This window comes from Lepisosteus oculatus, chromosome 24 (genome assembly GCF_040954835.1).
Source record: "Lepisosteus oculatus isolate fLepOcu1 chromosome 24, fLepOcu1.hap2, whole genome shotgun sequence".
Taxonomy (NCBI): domain Eukaryota; kingdom Metazoa; phylum Chordata; class Actinopteri; order Semionotiformes; family Lepisosteidae; genus Lepisosteus; species Lepisosteus oculatus.
The window spans coordinates 15042817-15061596 of NC_090719.1; the positions used below are offsets into that span (position 1 = coordinate 15042817).

At 44.2% G+C, this 18780-nt stretch overlaps 1 protein-coding gene across 1 annotated transcript; it reads right to left on the reverse strand.

Annotated features, from left to right (window-relative positions):
* Positions 1-761: 761 nt before the first annotated feature.
* Positions 762-18478, reverse strand: tbc1d13 (TBC1 domain family, member 13). The gene is made up of 12 exons (XM_006640774.3): positions 18278-18478; positions 15688-15761; positions 15329-15369; positions 14788-14849; positions 12207-12306; positions 10778-10860; positions 10483-10642; positions 8951-9161; positions 7859-8022; positions 6938-7098; positions 6674-6731; positions 762-6466 (listed from the first exon to the last, which is right to left on the reverse strand). Exons 1-12 carry the CDS (start codon positions 18298-18300, stop codon positions 6401-6403), a joined length of 1203 nt encoding a protein of 400 aa, XP_006640837.2. The 5' UTR covers positions 18301-18478; the 3' UTR covers positions 762-6400.
* Positions 18479-18780: the final 302 nt, after the last annotated feature.

Consider the following 18780-nt stretch of genomic DNA (forward strand, 5'->3'; position numbering starts at 1 on the left):
TGCACTTATAAGGCAAGACCGACCAGTTTCCAAGAGGAGGAGGAGGAGGAGGGGGGCTGCTTCGTCTTAAAGGAGCTCACACTGCTTTCACAGTGCTCACAAGACCCACACACGGGTTACAGGAGCTCCTCCCAGAGCACACCAGGAGAACCGAAACAACCACGAATCCAAGAGCCCCAGCCTCTTCCCCAACCCCAACACCCCAGGGCCCGTCTTTGGCTCCTGGCTGGTTAAGACACTTGGTCCACTACAGCGCACAGAGGGCCCTGGTCAATCCTCCTGCTCCCCCCCGCTAGCGTCACGCCGGAGGCGCGAACTCCGTGATCTCACCCACACGCTCAAGGCTAAGGGGCAGAAGCAGAAGCCACACTCAACGACCAATAAACGCCGCCGGATTCGCAGTGCAGCAGGGCTTGACTTCCACAGCCCGTGTGCATCACAAACTCCTTCGGCAGCATCATCAGCCCCCAGCCTGACTCTGTGCAAGATTGACACGGAGCACATTGTACATCCAGCACGGAGAAGCATAAAGGCCAAAAACAACACAAGCACAATCCACACAAGGATCCACTGAATAATCCCAACACAAGAATCATATATGGCCAATAAAGTGATCTTATCCATGGTATCTACAGGTTTTACTTCTGCTTCTAGTGTAGGTCTATACAATGATCGTGCAGGAGATACAATAAATAGCTCTGCGTTTATCGCACACTTACGCAGGAGCAAAGTAAGGCGATTCAAGAAAAAAAGACATTCCATTTTTATTATAATATTTATTTTACATTTGCAAACACTGTAAAAACATTTCAATTTCCAGTACTTAGGTCTACAGATACCTATAGAAAACTATTCACATGCAAAACAAAACAAAGGAATGTGAGCAGGCGTGCACACACACACGTAAAAACAAAGTCCAAAGAACTGAAACATTAACAAATGGACACTCCTTATCTTTTTCCTTAAAACAAAGAGTACTCTTGTACTTTGCTTCAGTCTTAGAAGTTTAGGCAAAAACAAAACTCGTAGAAAAAAAAAAGTTAGTTCAACATCGTTATTTGCAGTTGTTCAAGTCTCTTTCCGGAAGTCTACACACATTACGCATTGTAAAGCATTAAACAAGACTACAGCCTTCCCCCCTGCAAAAAACGGACACATTATTGTATCTCATTTTGTCCGCCTGCATGCCTGCCTTCTGATGAAGGCCGTTCAGCTTGGCTGTTAGCGTTCACATGCCGGTGGCCGCCTGCCGACAGGCAGGTGCACCTAATCACACTTACTCAGTCAATTAGACACTTGAAAAACCCACTAAGAGCCTCATTAAAATCGCTTTCCTTTCACTTGATGCAGCACCATTCATTTCTCCACGATTCATCCCTTTGGCGAGAAAGGAGCTTTACAAAATCCCTTCTAGTGCAGTCGGGCCGCACGCCTCCGCGCAGTGCTGAAAATCTGACCTGACCTGACTAGACCTCTACTGTTTGACTCCTCACCACGATGTTTTTGCCTTTCCTATCATCTCCTCCACCCCTTCTCCTTTCTGAGAAGACCTTTATCTTCAGAACAATCAGGCATCAGATATCTTGTGGCTTACTCGCTTTGCCACAGTACAGCTTGTTGACAGCGACAGCTGAGCACCTGTGGTGGGTGGGACACTTAGACACTACATCAAGAGACACTCGTGCTGCTTCTGAGCCTCCCATCAGTCTGAGGGAAAGGTCCAACAGGATGCTTAAACAACGTGATTCGGCAACTGTGCTCGAGGAGACATACTGCAGCTCTCCCACCCAGAATGGACAAAACAAAATGAAAACACAGCAGAGCTCTGTCACCACCACCGCCATCAGCGCCAACACCCTTTGTGGGACTTATAGAGAAACTGTGCTGAACAACAGTACATGGAAAAAAAAAAACGACCTTCTAAAAACATTGTTCAATAAATAATGTTTATATTCTTGTGATTCTCTTTATACTGCATTCATCTGTGACAGGCTTAGCCACTACAGCCCAACCGTGATCAGACCTTGCAGCTTGCATTTTAAGTGGTACAAATACAGTCCGTAATGAAAATGTATAAATACTCTTTCCTGCACTCCTCCTCATGTCCTCGATAGTGTAAAACCAAAGCGTATCTAGCTTACTGTTCGGAGTGTGTTGGAAAAATGCCCAAGTGCACAGAGAGTTTCTCAGCTCGGGTGAACATGCCTATCAGAGGCCCTGACCTTGCTTTCGTTGCTTATCGGCAAAGTAAATGAAAGAAACAAGAATCGCTATGCAATGTGTTCCGAGAACGCAGGAGGAAAATTGTGAAAAAGAAGCCGTGTTCTTTTGGGAGAGGTGGACCGCAATGGAGACGTTCAAGCCTGATGGCATTTGTCTCTGCCTGCTAGGCTGGCTTGTTAAACAAACACCCCTTCACCAATTAGCTACAAGTCAGACGATCACCCTTCAGTAAAAAACAAACTGCAATAAATACTTCCAAGCCGTACAGTTGGTTATTGACCAACCTGTGCCTCCCACAGTAGTGAGTGCAGGTCAGAGACTCAGAAATGAGAAAGGCTGAAGGGGGCTCTCTGAGGAACAGTGTGGACTCCTAATGCCTTTTAATTCGCAATGGTGGCAGAGACATCGGTTCTCATGGCTGACAGCAGGTGTCTCTGTTCCACTCAAAACGTTAAATGTCAAAGTCAAAATCTCAACACTTCCTCTCTTCTAACTACTCAGACAATTATGTATATTCTATGGGAGCTGGCAATATTAACTAGCAAAAAAAGCTTCCTTCATGAGTTTCTGCTTTGTGCACCGATAGTCTCTGTATCTTACCCCATAGTGTTTAAAACGACTGCCATCTTCACATTCAGTAGCTGGCAGGACAGCTTCTATAATCAATCAGAACTAGCAACGAGATCACCTGTATGACAAGGGACTACACTTATGACGAATTATCTAAAGAAGCTATAATAACAAATACGTAATACAAAGACATGCATCCAAAAAAATAAGACAGTTCTGGTTCTGGCTGATTATAGCTTAAGAAAGCATTCTTATGCCCTGACTGCATTAATGATTTACAAGGCACAATCTTCACCGCTTTGTAGTACAGTTGCAGATGGGTTCACTAATTACTGAATAAAATCATCGCAATTATAAGACAATTGTTAGGGAACAATGTAATCAAAGCTTGTGCGTTTCGCTTCGATGTATAACTGATCGTCTGTAGTGGATTGAAGTCTCTTACACTTTAGCGCAGGTTTTTGAAAACTGATCCATTCGACTTAAACAATTTAAAGGCTGATAACTAGGTTTAACATCTAGCTTAAACCTGTAAAAATGTGTAGTACCACAACCACAGCTGAATGGTAAGATCCTTACTTGAGCCTGATTCAGACATCTCCGGAGTAGGACACACAAGGATGAAGAAACGTCAAACACTACCACACAGTGGCGGAGGTGTGTCCTGGAGCAGAGTGACTACAGACCACAGGAAACAACAACTACTGAATGGAGCTGCTGGTCTGGCCTGGACTGGACTGGTCTGGACTGGCCTGGCAGGAGACTGACATCAGTGAACTGCCTCAGCAGGGGTGATAAACAAGAAGGCATTCTACGTTGCAATGAAAAAACTAAAAAGGCCGACTTCTCAATCTGACTCCTGTTATGGGATTTGAGCTCCGAACGCTGTACAAGGTGTAGATTTCAGATTGTCAAAAAAATACCTGTACAACATGAGGATTTCAGATTGTGGACAAGAAGCTGCACAAGGTGTGAATTGCGGATTATTGAAAAACAGCTGTATAACATGAGCATTTTAGATTGTTCTCAAAATGCATGCAGTGGCCGACCAAAGTAACACACAAGTGATAACTAAGGCTTCCACCTCTCTGGTGACTTTGCTATCTTTGAAATACCAAATAAATATTCTGACACGTCGCCAGGACAGCTGCACAAGCTGGAATTTCTCAATTGCTTTGTCTGGTCACATTGTGACTGTATTTTGTTTAGGCAGGTCAGTCCTGACCAGCTGTGATAACTGGACCGTGTTAATTTATCAAAAAATAAACCCATGAGAAACCAGGAGGTTTAGAACAAGGAAAATAGTTTTCCAATTATATGCTGAACCACCAAACTCCCATACCAAACTTTAGGTCAGATAAACAAATCACAGTAGCACGCCGTTTTAAAAATCAGAGTAGTAGTAGAAATAATAACAATGATGAAGAGGATGATGGTGACAATGACGATAACACTAGTACAGTAAAATAATATACCTTGTTTTTTCTTTCCTCTCACTGTCTACTAAACTAACTAACACATAAGCAATTTATCGACTCAATGCAGTTTTATTTTGTGCAACCTTACTGACGTCTACCAATTCACCCAAAGCCTCAAAACCTACAAAAGACGACACTTTCTCAGATCTCCAGGAGAAACACATGCATGACAAGTTCACAGCTATGACATCTCTTTCAGACCAATGGAGTGGCAAAGCAGCAGCTGAAGTCCGATTTCATCCCCCTAGATAGCAGGAGTGTACATTCCTCAATTAAATTCCTCCCTTACCAGATATCTTAAATCACGTTCGCAGGATTCTGTGTAGACTCCCCACCACTACGTCTGTTACGTTAAACAGTATTTTAACTTTTTCTCTAAATCCTTTTAACAGACGGAGGAGATGAAAATCAGTGCGACACTTTCGTACGTGAAGCCCAACACTGATTTGTGTACACTTCCTGGTGCTGCTCTTTCAGCAGCCTTGTTCGAAAACAATTTTTTGCCAGATCACTTTGTTAGTGATACATGGAAGATACAAACGTCCGCAAATGCAACAACAAAAAAGTCACCAGGTATATGCAAGATCAAAGAACTCCGTTAGGAGAGGCAGAGGGTAAAAAGCCATTTTTAACATGTTTCCTTTACTAAAGTACAGAATCACATGTAACTGGTTTTGGAAACTATGACTACTTTGGCTGCAAGTGTATTAAAACATACTGGCCTCAAAAGCATTGCAAATGCAAATGTTTCAGCCCCTGCAACTAGTGTCATATACTGTTAGTCCTTGAAGGACAAAAGCTTTCATTGTTTCTAGATACAATGCAATGCAGAAGCTGAATGGCTACTTTTATTCAGGAAAGAGACTGCTCGGTTAGCTGTGAGCAAATGAATGTTTATAAGACAAAGAAGAAGCCTTTAATTTCCCTGAATTTCATGAATTACTGCAATGTATTGAATCCGTAACTAAGGCTGCAGCTTCTGAACACCTAAAAAAAGCAGTTGTTTAGGTGGGCAGTTACATTCTTCAACAGTGTAATCATAAAGCTTTGGCATCTAGGAGCAAGACCTCAGTTGCCAAAGCTTTGTGAAAAATGTCTTGCAGATATGTCTGTGGGAGAAACACAGCAAACTGTATGCAGACCATTCAGCTCTGACTGCAGCTGTTTTTTTAAATATTAAAACGCTCTGTCTCTCTCTCTCTCTCTCTCCACCACTAGGGGGAGCTCAGTAACTTAGTAAGGCCACCTACAAGGGCTAGGGGAACTCGACGCCTCTGCAAAACATCTCAGCCTGTCCTGCAGGACTGAAGACTATCTCCACACAGGAGTCCGGGTCTCAGCTCTGCCAGAAGGAGCAAAGACACACAGACAAAAGCCTCAAGGCTGAGCTCAGAAACGAAGACAAATGAACAAACTCTCACACACGTGCACTACATAACTAAGACAGACAAAAAATAAAAACACAACTGAGTACACAGAACAGGCAGGGTTCAGATCTATAAAGACCGTAAGTGGCATTACTTGTGGCACACTGCAAAGTGTGAGTGCTGACTCCAGGTCTTCTGATAACACAGAGGAGCCCGAGACTAAAGGGGGATTTCATTCCTCCTGCAGCACAGGCAGGGCACAAACAGGCCATGATAACCACCTGGGTGTAAGGCTTTATTGCTAGCTGTCTACACCTTGCCAGCTGGAACGCCTTATCAATTTTGCAAAAATATTTTAAAAACAATACACAAATGACTTTATTAACGCTAAAAAAATAACAACATTAAGATGTTAAAACCTCAGCCCTGGTAAAAGAACAGCACAGATTAACCCTGTTAACCATTAGAAAATACCCGCCTGGAAGTGTTCTCAGACGTATTGTGTCCAGCTGTTACTTCTGACTTTTCTGTGTGGTTTTTTTTTTGGTTTCAAGTCCTCAGTGCAAAATAAAGAGCGTGAAAGGAATAGCATCTCGGCGTGAGGGAGGGGCAGAGGTGCGAGCGGGCCTGGGAGGGGGTCCCCACAATGCACAGCAGCGCAGAGCTGCCCTCCTCGAGTGTTGTCACCTGATCGCGGGGCCCCAGGGGCCCCAGGGGCCCCCTGTGGACCCCCAGGGGCCAGGGGAATGTAGGAGGCCTTGGCTATGCCCCGTCCTGCAGCTCCTTGGCCTTCTTCAAAATGGTGTGGACGTCGGAGATGGGGTAGTCCTTCAGACACAAAGACAATTTCAGTCTCGAGAACTGCAGCCACTACACCCCCACACATGAACTCTTTAGCCAACACGCTTTTATCTCCCACGCATCTCCCGTCCTTTACCAAAACCCAGGTATTTATGTACATTTGATCTGCACATTGAGTAAAACACGTCAGTGCCTTAAAAATCTGTTGCGGACCGACACGTGTAACTTCATTACCTGCAGCAACCTCATGTTCACTGTAAAGTCTCCCGTTAGCAGCTGGTCCCGGATGAGACTGGAATGAGGAATGAAGAAGCCATGAGACTCGAGCCACAACACACCACGCCTCTCTCTCGCACCCACACCACCATCACAACCCAAAAGACTGCACACTAGCAGAAGAGCAGGTAAGATCACACCTCCTTCCGAACCCCGCTCGGACACCTGAGGAGCCGAATCGGCAACGGCTGATCCCCGAAACAGGCGGAGAGTGGGGCTCACATGAGCATGGCGCAGCAGACCAGGGTGAGGAAGCCGAAGCGGTCCTTGTCGGAGAAGAGGCTGTCCCAGATGCGGATGACGTCGGGCAGCAGGAACTCCTGGGAGAGCAGCAGGGTCAGCCAGCGGAAGGTGAAGTACTGCGGCCTGATGTTCTGCTCTTGCTGAGAAAACCAGCGGGACAGACAGAACGGTCACATCCTCGATCTTACTTTCCAGCATTGCAGATTTTTTTTTAGAAAAAAAAAAAATCGCTCTGGAGTGTTTTGAATGGGAACTGGCCTCCCAATTTCCCAGACCAGTTATTAAATCTCTGTAACAAAATAAATTCCTGGACGGTATAGAAAAAATGTACAAATTCCAAAGGAGGCACAAAATCGTGAACTTTGTGAAAGGACTGTAAATTTGCCATGTCTCCCCACGGTTTCCACCAGCTGTGTCGTGAAGCGGCCCTTCCTGCTCACTAGTCCCTGTAATGACGTACGAGCGAATAAGTACAGGTTGAGCAGCAGACATTTCACTGCAGAAATGTTGCAATGGGATTTACGTGCAGAGGTAACCGGAGTTGACAGCAGCGTTTCTATTGGATTAAAAGAACTGTAGTCACATGCCTCCTAACTACAGCATCACAGGGCCGCTTCACCTCACCGGAAGATTCGTTGCCTCGTTGTGAAGTGCAGAATATGGCGCTGCGCACGCCTGGAAATATCTATTTTGTGATGTCAATTGGAAGTTTTACAAGTTACAGTGTAAATAGTACTTCTGCTGTGGTTTAAAAAAGCACTCATCAATGCTGATTCCTTCTAACCCCGAAATATAAAAACAGCCTTGCAGTTCCTCTTGAACAAGTGCAGTGTGACAGAACCCGAGCCGGCGCGCGCTGCTCTGACAGAGTACAAGGGAAAGGCAGATGAAGTGGCTCACAAGCTTGAGGTACAGCTCCATGTCCTTCTCCTTGAGCGTGGAGTAGACGCTCTCCATTTTGTAGGAGATCCCGCACTGAGAGTCGTCCAGGCTCTTGATGAAGTTGTCTCGGTTCTCGGACATCAGGTTGGTGAAACAGAAGAAGGTGTCAGCCTCTGCGTGCTCTGAAACACACGGAACGGCGGCAGGGACTGAGCCACAAAGCACTGGGCAGAAGCCACGAGCTCTCTCTCTCTCTCTCCGGACTGATCTGCACCAAACTAACCATGCAGGCAGATGTGTCTTTACCTCTCCCTGTGCTACGAGCTCTAAACAAGCAAACCAAACAAGAACAGAGCAAGAGCCAGCAGTCGTCAGCCTTGCACTTAGTGCAGGGGGTTATACTGTAAAAAGAAGACAAGTCCTAAAACGTTCACGGCCTCTTGATTGCTTTTGTGTTGGGACAAAGAGCTGATGATCTAAGAGACATGTTTAGCAAAAACCAAAGAAGCTAAAGGATATGTTGCCATTATTACAGGATTCAACCAGCTATCCAACTGTCAATCAACTGAAATTATGATATTCCTTTCTGCAAGAAAGTCCCCACAATGAGAAGCTTGAGTGTTGAGCCCAGCATTCCACAGCTATGACATAAACTCCACTTCTGCCATAAACCTGTAGAGGGCAGCAGTGCTGCAGGATCACTCAATTTAAGCCTCATGAACGACTGAAGACAGAAAATTGACCAGATGCAAACTATTACTTAGATGGTTACAATACACAGCGAGAAGAACTGCTCCAGGTTCACCTCAGATCTTATAATTACAGCAGTCATGATAAAAATGTCCTGATCATACCACTGACAAAGTCTAAACCAATGAAAAGGATTAAATGTTTTTAAAATTTCAACACAGAATAGATTAGTTGTAAGCATCAGTTCCGGTCTGTAATCCTTTAAAACACACAGCACTTTAGGTGATGCCTCTTCAGTTGTTCAGGAGGTATCCTCAGGTTGTGAGATCAGTGATTAAGTGACCAGCTAAGATTAAACGCATGATTACGTTCAGAGACTGAGATCAACGCTGTTTTGAGCTGGGAAGAAACTTCTCTCACCTTTCCATTCGCTGTTGGGGTCGGTGGCGAAGGTGTAGTAGATGGGCCCGACAATCTCGTTCATGCCTTGAACATAGGCGATACCGGGGTTCAGCTTAGCGTAGATGAAGAGGATGCGCTCCACCACCTCCCAGTGGGCCTCACAGCCATTGGGCAGCACCTCATATTCATTAGAGGGGTAGAGGTTCTGCGACTTCCCTGGGGAGCTCACCTGCCAAAAAACACATGGTGCACATCCAGGTAAGCCAGTCAATACCCAGTCAATGCACAGTCACATTGGATCATGTGACAGCCAGGTGGCATGCCATTGGCTCAGACGACAGTCAGGTGACATGTCATGTGACACAGCATTGGATCATGTGACAGTCAGGTGACATGCAAATACACATCATTTTCACATTCATAAAGTCAAAACTCGCCAGCCCCCTTTAAATCTCAACAGTTAAGAAGGCCTCCTTCTGGAGAAGACAAATACAATCCCTTGTTTCTTCCCCAGTTTTAGGTTTTGCAGAGAGGAGAGTGCTGGCATTCCAACACTACTGAAACAACCCTGTTAAAAAATCTTGGGGCATTTAGATAATAATTCCAGAGATTTCCTTGGGCAACAACACTTAAATTACCCCATAAACTGAAGATAGCGAATGAATGTAAGATAAAGAGTTATGAGCTTTTCAAGTCAATGTTTCCCAATAAAAAATCTCCGCTGTGCACTTATTAATAATAATAATAATTAATAATTGCTTACACTTATATAGCGCTTTTCTGGACACTCCACTCAAAGTGCTTTACAGGTAATGGGGACTCCCTTCCACCACCACCAATGTGCAGCATCCACCTGGATGATGCGACGGCAGCCATAGTGCGCCAGAACGCTCACCACACATCAGCTATCAGTGGGGAGGAGAGCAGAGTAATGTAGCCAATTCATAGAGGGGGATTATTAGGAGGCCATGATTAGTAAGGGCCAATTGGAAATTTGGCCAGGACGCCGGGGTTACACCCCTACTCTTTTCGAGAAGCGCCCTGGGATTTTTAATGACCACAGAGAGTCAGGACCTCGGTTTTACGTCTCATCCGAAGGACGGCGCCTGTTTACAGTATAGTGTCCCCATCACTATACTGGGGCATTAGGACCCACATGGACCACAGGGTGAGCGCCCCCTGCTGGCCCCACTAACACCTCTTCCAGCAGCAACCTTAGTCTTTCCCAGGAGGTCTCCCATCCAGGTACTGACCAGGCTCACACCTGCTTAGCTTCAGTGGGTTGCCAGTTGTGAGTTGCAGGGTGATATGGCTGCTGGACCTATTAGACCTAGCAGGAGTAAAGGAAATTAGTGACAAACGTTTCACTTTCAGTGCTCAGTGACGCGGTGCGGATGGTTACTATATTGATACATTTTGGACAAACTGATCTATTTCCTTTCACAAATAACGAGCATGTGCGTGCAGAAGAACTGAAAGATATCGATCGATATTCGACATCGCTCCCGGGCGCAGCCCCGGGACACGCCGGCGGGGGGCCGCGCACTCACGTTGGTCACGCCACTCCGGTTCTTGGCCACTGTCTGGGCCTTCAGGGTGGTCTGCTCCACCCGCCGCCGCAGGGTCTCGTACTCGTTCTGGGGGTCGAGGATGAGCAGGCAGGGGTAGTCGGTGGGCCGCTGGAAAAACGCCATGTCTGGATAGAGCCGTCTGTGGAGCAGGCAGACGGTTACAGCTGGTACTGGACTCTTCCTGAGCCCCACATCATGCACCAGGGCCAAACGGCAAGCGACTGAGCAACAGGAGACCTTGAACGTGAACATCAGCCAGCCCAGCATTACACACCTCACGTCTTTGTCAATCTGCAGGAGCACCTCGTTATCCTTGAAGTAGTTGTTCCAGCGACTCTCTGGGTTTGGGTTCAGTGGCTGAAGACAAGAGAAACAAAAACAGAAACCCACTGAGATCCGGTTTTCAACAGGTTGCACTCTGACAGATCATTTCTCATCAGCAATACTACAGTTCTTTCCCAATCAGGAAACAAAACACCACACTTGGCAACTCGGATATAAGCATAGAATCCAGCTAAGGTTAACTTTTCACTATTTGCGCTTAAAGCAGTAATAAACTGACGGACACTTGCAAAAATCACTTACTTCAAGCAGGTTAAATCCACAGAGATGATAAAAGCATCCTTTAACCTGAACTCTGTTAGTCACAAACCATGAGCCATTGCAATCTGACTGAAAGAATTGATTTTCTGGGATAAGTGTCTGCAACAATGTAATGCGTTATTTACTGATGCACAACAAAAGCTTAACAGTCTAAGTTTTACATCAATAGTTTATTGGGCAAGTTTAAATATTTGCATTTTAAGCAAAGTGAGCTGACTGCTTGACTAGGATGAGAAAATACTGAGCTCACGCCATGAGATATAACAAAAAACCCAGGTATTTCATATCTGCACCACCAAAATACGTTGGTTGACATCTGTTAAAACTGGCACTCACAAAATGAATACAAGACCAGCGAAAGATGTGAGCATGCACTCCTTAAGTAATAAAGATCGTCAGGTTTCTAATTATTGAAGGCAGCCCAGTAGTTTGAGAAGCTGCGTGGCAAAGCAGATGTTCAGCAGACTAGTCCAGAGAAAGCAGAAAATGGGACTTCTCTGAGAGATATTATACCACTGCAAACTGGAGGAAGAGAAGAATAGAATCGAAGCGTCCAAATTCACCAGTGGCCAAGACATTCATGTCTGAACGTTTGGTGGAAAAAGTTAACAGTAAATGTATTTTATATAATTATAACTTTCCCCTCAGGATCTCCCAACACATTTCCCCAGTGGGATAGTAAAGCTTGAACTGAATTTCTCAAAGTGCTTTAAAGTGGAGGAACAAATGAACAGAACATGAACGGCTTCCTGATGACAAGAACATTGGTTTTAATGAGAATGAAACTGTGAAGGGATCTGTCACTGATCTGTTACCACACCTCCTAAACAGCTGCGAAACCCGAAGCGAGATGGTCTAATCGGTGTCTGGAAAGGAGGACTGTGCTGAGAAACAGAAAGCACAGCAGCAGCACAGAAACCCTTGGCGTTGTCAGTTTCAAGGAGCGCGGTTGGGAGAGAGTCGGGGCTGGGAAATGAACACCTGGCCATCCGGAAAAGGTTCTGATCCTGCCCACATAATTTGAGCTGTCTTGTACAAAGTAGAATGACCCTTCCCACAACACAAACGAAGGGAAGACTGAAGCAGAACAAGACACATACATGATCTTCTAGTGTGACGTCTTCTCTGGACAGTCCTAGGTTTGCTTTCGCAATTCCAGGTTGAATGATCATCTCCTTCAGAAACTGAGTGTATAATTCCCTAGAAAAAAAGAATAGTACACCATGAGATTTTACTTTATTTTTCCCCCCACATTGTTTTTGTTACATACCCACCCCGTGCAGAAATATGGGTGTATCAAAGTTTTGAGTCACATTTGGAACCCCTGTACCCTCTGGCCCTCCCATATTAGAGCCAGTCATCCTTTTACAGGACACGTCCCACACGGCCACAGGCTGGATCTCTGGTGCCGATTATCCTGCCTGCACATGGGCAAGTGGCGTCACCAGCCATGGGCCATCAATTTGACCATTGACTGAAGTAATAGAAGCTGTACATATTCGAAACCTGCTGTGCACCTGTGCCTGTTCAGTTGCCTCTGATCCCTAGGCAACACATATCCACCTAAACTATCCCACAACTGTACAATGGGGCTCAAGTCTGGGGCTCACTAGTCATCCACAGCTCATCTGCCACACCCTCATCTCCCACGAAAGCTGTTGCTGTACAAGCAGCAGGACGATGCGCGTTATCTAGGAAGCACGCTGTCACGTCAGGACGAGCCGGCAGAAAGTGCAGGAAGCAAGGTCACAGGGCCTGTTCAATATGGCGTCAGGGAGTCATGCTGCCACCAATCAATACGAGCTGAGTTCTGTAGCGATTTGAAAATCTGCCCCAAACAGGAAACTAAAATCAATGACCAGCAATCAGTGATCAGGAACTCAGCAGGAACAAGAACAAACTGATACAGTGTTCCCCAGCACTAGAAGGGGAACAGCTGACTTACCCACCAGTCGAAGTCACACATTTATTCTCTATTCAAAACCTATATTTTCTAAAAACACACATGAATAAGTAGAGTGACGAGTTTTTTTCTGATGAACAATATATGAAGGAGCAAACAACTTTATAAAAACTGCCATCGGTCTTGGGATTTTAGGCACAGTAACCCCAAATCCGATGAAGTTAATAACTGCACATGACTGGATGTTTTTAGCAACACCAGAGATGAAGAGTGTCTGACACTGATCAGTGGAACAGACTCCACTTTCAGTCCTACACAGAGCGCTTCTTGGAAGACAATTACATCTGTATGCCCCTGTACTGGGTTACAATAAATGAGAAAGTGTTCCAAGATTCATAAACTGTTTCAAAATGTGAATGTGTTAACTGGGAACACTATCTCCTCTCGACTGTCACAAGGCAACGTGCAACATTTAACACGGACAGTAAACTGTTGTGTACAGATAACATGAATTCCCCTTGTTTTTATTCTTTCAATTGCACACAAAGCTCAACTAGTTCCAAATATTCTCCTAATCGAAATAAAACACAACTGAGTTTATCATCGGTTTTGTGCACTAATGGCCTTTCCCAGTCCCTGTGATACCAGATCTTTCAACCTTTCAGTTCCTTAAATATTATACTTTTTCACTTTCTATCTGGCAAATTTATAACCTATAGACACATGTATAGCCTAAATTTCTAGACTGCAACTTTATAGTAGAGTGAAGTCACAGGTCCTTCCAGGACACTTGTTCAAATAAGCAGTTACTTGAAGTCGTTCTGATGTTCTCAGAAAAAGACAAGGAGAAACCATCTGAAGAGCATTTTTTCCTGTCCAGGAGTGCAACTCAATGACACTGTGACCACGCTTTGCAACAGCTGCCTCTCAGATCTGTGCTGTGTCATGCTGCGTCCTGCATGTGTCATCATTTTGCAATTGAGCTGACTTGAAGGCAAAAGAGCTGTAACTTCAGAGAAGCATAGTCTGAGTTAAGACAGAACAGAAACTGATACACACCTACAGAGAAGAGCAGAGAAATGGGAAAAGAAAGTGCAGAAGAATCTAACAGCCTTTAACAGAGTAAACCAGAAGCAGAGTGATACCAGGCATGCACAAATGGAGGAAGGAATCACAAAAAAGAGTGAGAAAAAAAGCACATGTACAACAGTAACAGAGCACTTTCACAAAATGCAAACAATAACACAAATGTGTTTCGACAGAAATGACAAGAAACGGATATTCTGTATATAAACTCAAGGTCACATCATCCAACGCCAAAACATAATGTCACGCCTGGAACAATCAGGAACATGAATGTGCACAACTGTGCAAAGCTGCTTGAGGTGACAGTGTGACAGTCCACACATGTATGCTCCAGACCTACAATCCAGTAGGTCTTTCTTACTACAGGACATGTAAGCTGTGATCAATCTAGTAAATTAATTGATTCAACTAATTCATGGAAAGGCGCACAAGTGATCCCTGAGAACTATCGGGTGTTCATTGGAAATTAATACATAATATAATGCTGACAAATGGGAGATCCATATGGCTAATTTCGTTTTAACAATCTCTAAACTACTCAACTTTTCATTTAGACCAATTGAGCAGATGATTTGTAATTGCTACAAAAGTTTTTAAACTAACAATATGAAGATGCCTCATTAAAACATGCTAGATTGTGTATTTCCAGGAACAGGGCTGGTCTCGCTTGCTTTAGGAGGTAGAGACTTTACCTCTGCTTCTTCAGGAAGGAGTCCCATAGCTTCTGCTCCAGGGGGAGATAATTTAACAGGATCTGAAAAGAACAAGATTAGCCTGTCACACACTGAGATACGTTGAGGAAAGGGGGGATTTACAATGACGTTTATGCATGCAGACTGGACACTGCCCCTTCAGCACAGATACAATGCACACAGGGAACAAGGAGTATATTGGTCAAAAGTCTCTGCTTGGAACCATCTCCTGTTTCGAAGAAAAGAAGCCACACTTACAGAACATCATTCTAACAGTGGGGATTTACATGTGAGAGGTCTAACATGCAACAGTTCAGAAGTTTCACTCATTCACCATATGTCAGCCTGACAAGATCACAGGACAGAGACGTCCTACACTGTGCAATCCAGCTTGTTTCTCAAGGGTGTGGTGAAGACAGCTTAGGCCCTTTTGTTGATAAACAGGAATTTCTATTCACAGTTTGGCAGCTGAAAAACAGTGACAGGCGACTAGAGAGTGACAAGGCTGGAATTAAAAAGGGAAGATTAAAAAAAAACTCACCTTCCAGCAAAGTGATTGAATGCCCCCTTCAAATGGGATCCCTGTTAAACAGAGACAAAATACAGTGGAAACAGGACACCTTTGTAACCACTGGACAGTCAAACAGTGTTCATACCATCAATCTACTCTTAAAGAGGGCTACTTTTAAACCAGCCCGAAGCTCTTGAGTCGTGTCACATGCAGATCACAGCAGAAATGGAGCAGGAGAGTAAAAAGGTAAAAAAAGAAACAAGGACTCAAGGATTGGAGTCAGGACAGGCAGGTTGAAAACTGATTATACAGGTGGGGTTGATTGTGAATCTGCACATCTGGTACAACACAGCTGGACTACAGGAGGGTCATCTGTTCCAACTGCTTACCACCAAAACACAGCTCGCGAAGCGCATCCAGGTCGATCTTCTCTCCGCTCAGAACAGCTCTGAACTCCTGAATCCTGGACACCCAAAAAGAACGAGAAATCCGGTACCTTACTATTCTAGTTAACAACGTTGAAGAAAACCCCATCTCCTCTTTTAACTGCACAGTAAGCTTTCATCTGCGCTGGTTTGTGTGTGTTCTGAACATGTTTGCTCAACACATCCTATGTGGGATATACAAAACGTTTCTAAAACCTTAAAAAAAAAACTGTGGGTGTTAAAAGCTTTGCCCTGATTCAAATTACCCTTTAACCCAAAAGGGGACGTCTCTAGGAGAACTATACTATTTGAGAAATAACGCACACTACAGCAGTTACAACTGCTATTTCAAACAACTGCTTTGATAAATATCTATTAAATGAAAAATACAACTAAGACCATCAGATGACACAGTAGTTGACTTTACAACAAAACCCATGATACAACGTTAAGGTCTTAATGATATTCTAAGGCACACTATATAGTCAAATCAGGGCTATTCCCGATTGCTGTTAAATGTAGCTCCATTCTACATTAAATTTTAAAAAAATAACCTACAAAAATATCTGAGAGCAGGGGCTTATCCAGACACCATTAAATACCTCCTTGGTTTCTCCTTGCCATGCACAATGGAAAAATATTATTTCTCTTCTTTATTTCTGCACATTCTCCTTGGCCATGCATTAATAAAGGATCTGGTAAACCAGAGTATGGTTCCCCAGACACTGATTTTAGTGCCAAATTGCTTTCTGCGAGGTATTGCGCTGAGCTTGCAGTAAGGGGAGACAGGGTGCTGACAGGGTCCACTGGTCAGGTTTCATTACTCTCCTGGGAGGACAGGCTACAGCCTCTGTATCCCTGGCCTAGAGGGACTGACGCCTTTCTTCCCTGGACTTTGGACGCTGACATCTCAATGCCCTCGAAACTGCTTATCCTCAACAATGGGGGCCTCACCACAGGAGCAAAAAAAATAAAAGAAAACGCAGCAAATTGTTTTTATCACCTCTCTCACAAGACTGACAGGCTGACCTTGACAGAGCTAGTTAAAGGAAATGAAAAAAAAAAACGCTTTATGGTCGAACTGCTTGCACTAGCCTAAGGTCTAAGGCTCTGGACTGCTTCCAAAGCAAACGCCAGGATCCACGCTAACAGGAACAACCGAAAGCAGAAGTCAGGCGTGAGGCGAGTTCTCTTTGCCCCACAGTAAGCTCCTGCCACATGCAGCTCCGTGCAAAATGTGAGCAGCGTTTCACACCTTAAAACCAACAGCGCTGAAAGAGAGACCCCCAATATGATCTTCGTTCAAGCCCAAAGTAGAAAACCTTAGAGACCGCGGTTCATTTCAACTATATCGTCAAAGAACAAAACAACTGACACAGAATGCTAAAAAGATTAACTTAAATCTAAGTTTGGCAGGTAGTTTCAAATAAGTATACTTACAACGTCACATATACCGAGTAAACCCTTTAGTTGTTTTTAATACCTTTTCGATCCTTTTTATGAAAACGACCTTTTAAATCAAATCTTACTTCAATCCAATAAATAAACATTCCCGCCATTAGGGACTAAGTTAATAAAGCACTCGGAGACCTCCTTCTAAACCATTACAGAGGGTTAAGAGGTTAAATTGTCAAAAAGCAAGCAAGCGTTAAATCGGGAGTTTAATTAAACTTTGCTTTAAGGTTTGTTTCACAAAGAAAAAAGTAAAGATCACAAGAATACGCAATTTAGCAAATTTATAAAACCAAGGCTTTAATAAAAGTCCAATCTGATATGAATGTAGCCTCCGAATTTATGTTTAAGAAATCTGCAAACATTTGCAGCTTACAAACTATAACAGTATACACTTTATACAACTATTATTAACGTGTGCTGTTAATAGGGCATCCAAGGCATTTTATAAAGTATGGATCAACGAAAAAAAAAACAATTGAACTGTGTGTAGAAATTAATAAAAAATTAACCCATTATAATTTGTACAGTATGTAGTATCTTGTAGTATGTAGTATAATCCGCAAGTTTTCTTTCAAGAGAAGACCCCGAATGACACCCTCTATGCACAGGCTTATATCATCGATTTGTTTTTTGTGAAATTCCTGCACGGTAACTCAATTTAAGGAGTAGCTTTCCAACCAGCTGTCTCTTTGCAATTCAAAGCTTTCTTCTTCAAAGTAAAATTGCAGACTCTCAGTCTTAACTCTCCGGCTAAAATTCGCCTACAGTTTTCAGGCAAATACGTAAGTCTAATGGTTATTTAAACCACCGAGAGCTGCACGTTTGACTTACTGTCATACGGAACACACCACCGAAACCATAAACCACCAGGCTGACAGAAAATCTTCCCCCCATGCTGCCCTGCATGCATCGGAACAGAGAAGCTCTGAAAGGAAGGGACCCTCCCATTTTCACCAAAGAAACGACAAAGTTGCCCCCCGATTTATGAAACTGCACGCTTCACCCCGGTTACTACAGTCCGAGTCTACACAAGCGCTGTCACAGCCCGAAAGCAGACTGGGCTCCGTGCAAGAGACCCCTTTACAGCCGCTGAACTCACCTGCTCCTATACGAGCTCGACATGTTGACTTCCTCACCGACCTGCCGGAACTCGGCGTCACAACAAAAACAGTCCGGCGGGGAAACAGCAGAAACAGAGTCTTTTCTGAATGGGGCACTTCTCTTTAAAAAAAAAACCCACTAGCAGTAAGGATTCTCTCACATAGCATAGAATGCAAATGAAGTATGCCGTTATTGTTGTGATACACATTGCTGTAGGAGAGCAGCAGAAGCACAGAGAGAGACAGGGAGCTGGTTGAACTCACTTCAGGTGAATAAGTGTCTCTTTGTTTCTGGCGTCATCCCAGACTCCAGCAGGGTACCCCTGATCCAACACCCCATGAGCTAAACATACAGGTATCAGCTGCCACCCTTTCTTAACGAAACTGTGTTAATACACCAATTCCGGCACACAAAAACGGTCACTCGTTAGAATTTCATCTTTTTAAAAACCTTTACTGCCGTCGCCACAGTCGTACTTATGTGAAAAGCGTCTGTGTTTGG